Raw genomic sequence first — 8113 nt, 5'->3', positions numbered from 1 at the left:
TACATGACATGTACAGTGTGTGATGTGTGTGCAGCGTGTGATGTTTGTGCTGCATCTGTAAGTGCAGAGTGAAAGGTGATGTGGTTTGGCAGGGAGAGCTTTTCCCTTTTGGAGAAGCCTTGAACTTTAGCAGCTCCTGACGAACACCTTGGAAGTGCTTGAAATGGCATTTGATTTTCCACATGAAGTCCCAATGGCTCAGCTCAATCCTGCAGAGATTCAGAGCCTTTGAGGTGAGCATTTCAAAACAAGATAGCACAAGCTTCACCTCATCAATACTGCCTCACAAGCTTTTCAGAAGACATGAAAACAGGTGTACTGTATAGTGAAACAATAGTATCTAAGGGAAGTTGTTGGGATTGTGATATCAAGATGCATTTGATCAGAAACAACCACGCTTAGAGCTACATTGATATAGCAAACACAAAGCAGCTTTGAAAGAGGTACAGATGTGGCATATGACAAACGATGAATCAGTGTATGGTTTTACAGTCAGTTATGTCTCCCTCACCCTCAGTTATGTCTCCCTCACGTTGATGTGTACTGCTCTGTCACCCGGACAAAAATAGGAACGTTCACCAAGAACACCTAGGAGTCTAGTGACTTGAGTGAGGAGGAAGTTATATTGTCTAAAAGGGAACAAAGAATGAAGGGTTTAACAGGCAGGTTGATAAGAATCCAGATCTATCTTCGAGTTCTCACATAAATGGGTAGTTAATGTTAACTCATAGTTCAAGTAGGGTCACTTGCACACCAGCAGTGCTCTGTTAAACCGGACTGTTGGGAGAGGGCTCAAGGTAAGGTATTTAAATGACAAGCACTACTCAAGACTCTCTTTCCTGCATTTAAGGATCGAGTCATGACTGACTTTGTGGCTGGTCAGCACAATCGCTTAAATGGCAGTATAGAGGTACATTTTCTCACTGTCATCAGGCGGACATCATGGAAACCACGAAACTCTCTGCCTGTCTGTCTTTCATTATGGTTGCCTTCCAACACACCGTATGGGGAAGCAAAGATGAAATAACATTGAAAAAACACAAACAAAAGTGGATGCATCCTCCTCCCCAGGACATTGCGTGATACTCAGCCATTTCTTCACTTTCACGCCATTTGACCCTGACCTTTCCTTTCTTCTGTCATTACACGTACCGTCGGGCCGCACATAATCAATGTCTGTCACCTTCTGCGTGATCACAAGACATTAGATCCCCCCCTTTCCCTCCGTTGGGGGCCCTGTCACCCTGTATTTGGGCCACTAAGCCTTCGGCTGGTGATCCCGGGACATCCTCCCCTCATTATCTTCCCGCCCGCCCTACCACACCCCACTGGAAGGGATGCTAATAACACGGGTCATGACTGACTGACTGACTGACTGACTGACTGACTGATGTTGCCGAAGAGCAAGGCGATATGAAATCCATACTTCATGCATTTTGCATGGTGTGGTAATTAGGTGATTTTGGGAATGTTCAATATTTCCTTTAAAGAATTCCCCTTTTAGTCAGATGTGAAACATTTTTCTCTGATATGTTGTAATATTGGTATTGAGCTGGGGGAAAAAACTTTCTTTGGTTCATGTTTTTCAAGCACTTGGAACTGAATTAACATTGTATGAAGGAGGGAAATAAACCCATCCTTTACTTACTTAAGAGTTCACCAACACAGGCAGGAAATGTTCTTTTTTTCTTTCCCCTGGACTGCAATGGTGATGTTTGTAAGTAGCATAATCAGGTGTGCTTTCTTGCTTAATGAGTGTCTGCGTATCTAGCCTAAGACCCAGTTTAAAGGGCTGAGAATGTGCCCTTGACTGTCTTCCCCCCTCACGTCGCCCTGGGCCCCTGGCCCGGCCATTAGGAAGATTCCTAGTCTTCCCCAAGCAATGACAGGTGAAATGGAGCACAAAATTCAATAACCTTCATGGGCCTCTCTACAACATCTCTCCACCTCTTGCTTTCAGGCAATTTGTTCTTTCTGTTTACTCCTTTTCTACCTCAAGAACACACATGTACTGTATGTACACACATACACAACACAACGCTTGCTGAATCACAGGCACATGGTCATGTACACACTCAGAAGAACACAAACATTGACACACACACACACACACACACACACACACACACACACACACACACACACACACACACACACACACACACACATTGTACAGCAGACAATAAACACTCATGCCATGTGGCACCGCAATCCTCACCCTCACACATACACACGTTACAGTCAGTGAATGATAAAATATAGCACATGCAGGGCTTACAATACAGTATGTCCACTGGTGGGAGGTGGCAGGGGACAAACGCTGTCATCAATTTGATCTGATCATGAATTGCCATTGTGAAATTGGCTGAATGGCTAAAGGCTACTTTATACTCTACTCGCCATCCATCGGCTGCACGAAGACATAGTAGCTAAAAATGTCCATTAAAAAAACTAGATGTCAGGGCCGCTTAGGCCCGATCCGAGGTTGGTCCAGAGAGTCCCAAACTCATTTCGACTGTCATCCCTTCTAAATAGTCAATTTCCTCCTCATCCTTCAATGGTGTGGTTGGAAGATTAACATAATCTTTATCCTTGTCCACCTTGTATTGTTCCAATTCTTGCTCTTCTGCTTGCGCTTGGCGTCTCGGGTCCGACGGCCCAGAGATAGTTTTCTTTTCCGTGGCATGGCTCTGTAAGAGATATTTATGAACCAGGACAGCGACCTTTGCTGGCCTAGTCACTCTGCACACACGTCATGCGAAGTCCGGCCCGTCTGGCCTCTCCTCTCCTCTCCTCCCTCCCCGCTTTGCTTTGCGGCCCTAACCTCTAGTCCCAACCTCCCAACCTCCCAACCTCGGTCATGTGATAAAGAGGTCAGACTTCCTGTATCTGGTTGGTATGGCAACCTGCCAGATCAGGCTGAGGGTCTGATAGGCAAATCAGAGAATCAATCAAGCCGAGAGTCTGATCACTGATCGAGGTGGGGTAAGATGCCTAAATCATAGCCATAGCTCTGATCAACAGTCTGTGGCGGGTCTTGGAGGCATGTGGAGTGATCCTGTGCTTGCGAATCCCGGACAAACTTTCGGAGCTTTTGTCAATTATAGTAGTAAGATGTTTGCAGTGGATATCTTAGTTACAAGTTTTTCAATGTGTGGTATCCAATTTATTCAGTTTTGAGAAAGCACAAACTCTTAATGGCTCAGGGCTGGTTGTGTAGCGGGACCAAGAAAGAACCGCTGCTGGTTCCAACTGGTGCTACACATTTGAATCAGAATCAGCTTTATTGTCACATCACAGGTTTACAGCTGTAAAAAAGTGGGTGAAAGTCGTTTTCATGCATAGTTCCCATCGTATCGTTATTTCCATAGAAAAAAGAAGGGGAAGAAGAAAAGGGGGGCAAGTGGGAAAGGAGATCAAACAAGAGAACCAAAAAAAACTAAACAAGTTATCTACATACAGTATTTACTAGGGGTGTGCCGATACACTAATTTCACGAAACGATACGATACGATATTTGGCTCACAACTTCGATACGATTTCGATACGATACGCACTTTTTTTATTATGAAAATAAATGGGGGAGAAAAAAAGGAAATGCAAACAAATAATTCTGTTTTTGCATTATTCAGACATGCAAACTTGTAGCTTTTCAGCCGTTTTGAATCCAAATAGGGCAATAGTGTGACACCTGACCCGAAAAAAAAAAACATGTTGTCACCCTTTTCACCTCGGGGCTGTTTGCATGCCTGATTGTTTTGATTGGTGTAAAAAAAAAAAAAAAAAAAAAATCTTTTTTTCAAAACGATATTTTTTTTTTCCAAAACGATACATATCGTCGCGAAAACGTATCGCGATATATCGCGGGACGATATATCGGCACACCCCTAGTATTTACACAAGTACCTGAGATAAGATATAAAGGTGCGTGAGCATAGCAGCAGATGTATATGCATGATATACTGTGCATGATATACTTATGGACGATAGTTAAGGTGCTAGAAAAAACACAATAATATATCATAATAATACATTTGTTTATTTTTGTTGCTTTGTTACTGCAAAATATGGAAAATCGCTCAGTACCACACACTGCAGCTGCACAGAATGCATGTGTTTCAATGAATACACAAAGTCTGACTGTTGAAATCACGTGAGAGTTCACACGAGACTTGACACAGACATTCTGTTCCCTGGTGATACTTCCCCACCCACTCGCTTACTGGTGACATACTGATACTTCGGTTACAACACAAAAATAACCTTCCCCACAGCAAAAACATAGAAAATCTTCACACCCACAACATGTATGCAAAATCACACTTTTAAAATGTCAGCAACAATCCTATTGTACATCACATTGAAGAGCCAGTTAGGATGCATGTATTGTGTGGAAAGTGTTATAGCTCCCTAAAGGTTTGGTATTTGTGTATTTCTATTTTCATTGTATTTAACTAGAAGTTCGGGCCGCTACGCGGCCCGAACGTCTAGCGTGACGCGTCGTTCACTTTGCAGTGCCACCTTACAGGCACCTCACAGTGTGAGAGAGAGTTTTGTGCTCTCCTAAATCCACGGCAGGCTTTGAAAGTACCCACTTCAGAAAGAGGTGACGTGCATCACCTCTCCAATGACCAAAACCCACTTTGTGATTACTCAGACCTGGTATGGCAGACCTGTGGGGAGTGTGCAGTGGTGTACAATGTGAAAAGATAGTTGAAATCGCAGGAGATGAAGTTAGCAGTTTATTTGTGTAAAGGGTCGTCGGCGTGGGTTGTGTTGAGGATGGAAGCCGTCGAACTGGTGCATCCTACCTATTTATAGGTAGGATGCGATGTCATGCTGTCGTGAGATTACGTCACACTGGCGTGTCTCATCGTGATGTCACGACCGTGATGTCATATGACGTCACACTGGCCACATACAACGTTACAACGTACATACTGACAACCGACATGGCGCAGGATTCAAATTGTATATATATACTAGAAGTAGCGGCCCGAACGTCTAGCGTGATGCGTCGTTCACTTTGCAGTGCCACCTTACAGGCACCTCACAGTGTGAGAGAGAGTTTTGTGCTCTCCTAAATCCACGGCAGGCTTTGAAAGTACCCACTTCAGAAAGACGTGACGTGCATCACCTCTCCAATGACCAAAACCCACTATGGAAGCCGTCGAACTGGTGCGATCTGACGGCATCCTAGAATTTACAGGTAGGATGTGATGTCATGCGTGATGTCATGCTGTCGTGAGTCTGCCATGGGAAATTACTGTGTGGTTATGAGTGATAAAAACCTGTTTAGAACCACTCTGCTATAATGGACAACTTTCTCATCCACTATTTGAACTTCATTGATTTTCAACTACCCCAAAAGTGTGACATGTAAGAGCAAAATATCCACGATGTGAATATGGTCAATTTGGTCCCATATTTCTGGGAACAGTCTGTGACGCAATACTGATGATGATGACATCATCATCAGTCCTGGCATTGTGGTGATTTTTTGGCGTGGGTTTTGTCAGGACTTGGTGAGCAATCTGAGTGATCCTTGTCAGCATCTCCTCTGACTTGAGCTGCTCTAGAGTCAGCAGAGACAGACCCAGCTGGTCCTCCTGTCTGAAGGGCTGAGCCATCTGTTGTAAGAAGTGTTTGGAGAGCTGGATGGTCTCATCCACGGTGAGGTTCAGACAGCCATCACTGATGTGCTCTTGGATCCACCTCGGAAGCTTACCTCGCTTGTCAGCCCTGGCATATCGCTTGTCAGCGAAGATCATCAGTCCGTAATCAGATTTTCCCCTGATTTCTCTGCCCACACACTGAGCCACGTAGCGCATGGCGTCAAAGGTCAAGAAGTCATTCTCTTTGATCTGGAACCGGTTCCTGAAGTACTCCAGACGAGCCTTGAGAATGCAGCTCTGTGTGTAAACGTATGGCACTCCAAACATGATTACAGCCCGACCAAAGTGGTGCACAAAGTCTATTCCTTCAGACACCTTTCCTCGGGCTACAGACAAAAGTATGGCTCCTCTACCATTCTCACACGCCTCCTGGTATTTCTCCAGGGCAATGCTGGTCTCTGCAGCATCTGGAGTCTCAATGAAGATAAGCTTGTTCCTCTGGACATTCTCCAGGATACCCTGTTCATACCAGGATGCCACTATATTCTCCATGGAAACATAGCTAGTGAAGAATGCCACAATGCCATCAGGAACGATGGCCGACATCTCCAGGAGCAGGTGACCATAGTTGCGGATCACCGCAAAGTCTTCTCTGGTCTCAAACTTAGAGCTCAGGGCCACCTGGTCATTTCCCCTGCCCACAATCAGAGGGCAGAGACATGTCCTCGCTAATGTCATGGTGAAAGATGCTATGGTAACAGGCCGAAAGTCAAGTATTTTGGGATAAATGTCCAGAGGAGAGAGAGTTCCAGAAGTGATGATAACTGACTGGAATCGTTCAAAGACAGGCTTGATGGCGATGGAGGGGTCCATACAGCTGAAGTGCAGTACAGGGTTAGCAATTGTAGTGCTATCCTCAAAGGGCTCAATGATAATGGTGAAACCTTGGCTGTAGGTGCTGACCAGGGTAGCAAAGTTAGAGATGAGAGCAACAGCTGAGAAATCTGCAATATCAGCAATCTCCAGAGTCTGCAGTAAAGACCTTAACCGCTCTGTACAGAACCTGAGAGGCTTAGGGTCAATGCAGACCTTTTCAAAGATGTCTTTGAGGAACTGGGAAGGGCTCTCCTGGACCACGTGGTGGATCCTCAGGCGGGCTTTCAGGTACTCCATAAAACGCTTCAAGAAACCAATAAAATGCTTTGCAGTACGAATACTGCCAGGGACCGGTTCTTGGAGGATTTCATCTGACAGCAGCGGGTTTGCCACGTAGAGTTCTGTTTCCCTGGCAGCTTTGACTTCCTTCGCCCCCCCCGCCATCTCTTTTATCTTGTGTAAGGTATTATGAAGTGTCTCCACATTGTTCTGACAGCGGTCCAGTGTTTGTCTTGTGAGTTTCACACTCATGGAGTCAATACACACATTGTCTATGTTATGAGCTTCATCAAAGACCACTACTGATTTCTTAGCCAGCTCTTTGGACACTAGGTTTGCGACCTTTGGGTCCAAAAGGTAGTCGTAGCTGTACACTACAATGTTGGCATGCAGAATTGCATGGCGTGCCACATAGTAAGGACACCAGCCTTTCCTTTTGCCATAGTCCTTCAGGTCATCAAGGTTATAGATGCCAGCAGGCAGAAGTGCCTGATGTCCAACTTCAAGGCTTTGGCACTTCCCATCTACAAATTTCCCATAGCTCAGAGAACACACCTCAGGGTGGATACAGAGGTTCGTCCTAGAGAGGGCCAGAGCCAGAAACTTGTTGTTCCGTCCAGTCTCTTTAGAATGATATTCCATCAGCTTCCTCAGCTCCTCCACCACTTTCTCCATCTCAGGAACTGTTCTTGAACAGTAGACAAGTTTTGTAACTTCCAGAGGATAGGCTTTCTGGTAGGCAACAATCAGAGACAACAGAGATATAGTCTTTCCTGTTCCTGAAGGCATCTCTAGAAGCCCATGACCCTTGGCATCCAGTGTCCTCTTCAGCTCAAGCATGTAGGAATACTGCTCTGGATAGATGTAGTCATGTGGAAAATACACCGGGAGACCCCCAATGTTAAGCTTCATTTTGAATGACCTGACACAGCAATTCAATTCAATTAAATTGTATTATATTGCCAAATCACAACAAGTTGTCTCAAGACACTTTACATATAGAGCAGAGATCTGACATTGTCCCACCCTGAGCAAGCAATTTGTGTGTACAACTTCTCTTGTCCGGGTCAAAACATTACAGATGATTGGGTGAATGTGTCAGGTTTGATACGGAGGTCAGGATTGAGGACTGTAAGGAAGGTTTTCCCGTTCCCATTTTACAATGTCACTGTGACGTAGACGTGATATTGCTGTGATGTAGATGTCCATGTTTGGTTGCTGCAGCAGTACTCTGATGTCATCAATGTGATGTCAATCATTTCCATATTTGGGCACAGCAGTGGAGGACGTAGGACATATTTACATTCAGTGGACGTCATATGCTATGACATCACAGAAATGAT

The 8113-nt window shown here is 44.9% G+C and overlaps 1 protein-coding gene across 1 annotated transcript; it reads right to left on the bottom strand.

Moving 5' to 3' along the window:
* Positions 1-5411: 5411 nt before the first annotated feature.
* LOC311064365 (general transcription and DNA repair factor IIH helicase subunit XPD-like) lies at positions 5412-7682 on the bottom strand (the record flags this gene model as incomplete). The annotated part of the gene is made up of 1 exon (XM_084084196.1): positions 5412-7682. The coding sequence occupies one exon, from the start codon at positions 7680-7682 to the stop codon at positions 5412-5414; it is 2271 nt and encodes a 756-aa protein (XP_083940322.1).
* Between the last annotated feature and the right edge of the window lie 431 nt (positions 7683-8113).

The sequence above is a fragment of the Gymnoscopelus microlampas genome (genome assembly GCF_963454915.1).
Source record: "Gymnoscopelus microlampas genome assembly, chromosome: 17".
NCBI lineage: Eukaryota > Metazoa > Chordata > Actinopteri > Myctophiformes > Myctophidae > Gymnoscopelus > Gymnoscopelus microlampas.
The sequence above is the reverse complement of the archived record's forward strand: the minus strand, read 5'-3'. Positions and strand labels throughout refer to the sequence as shown.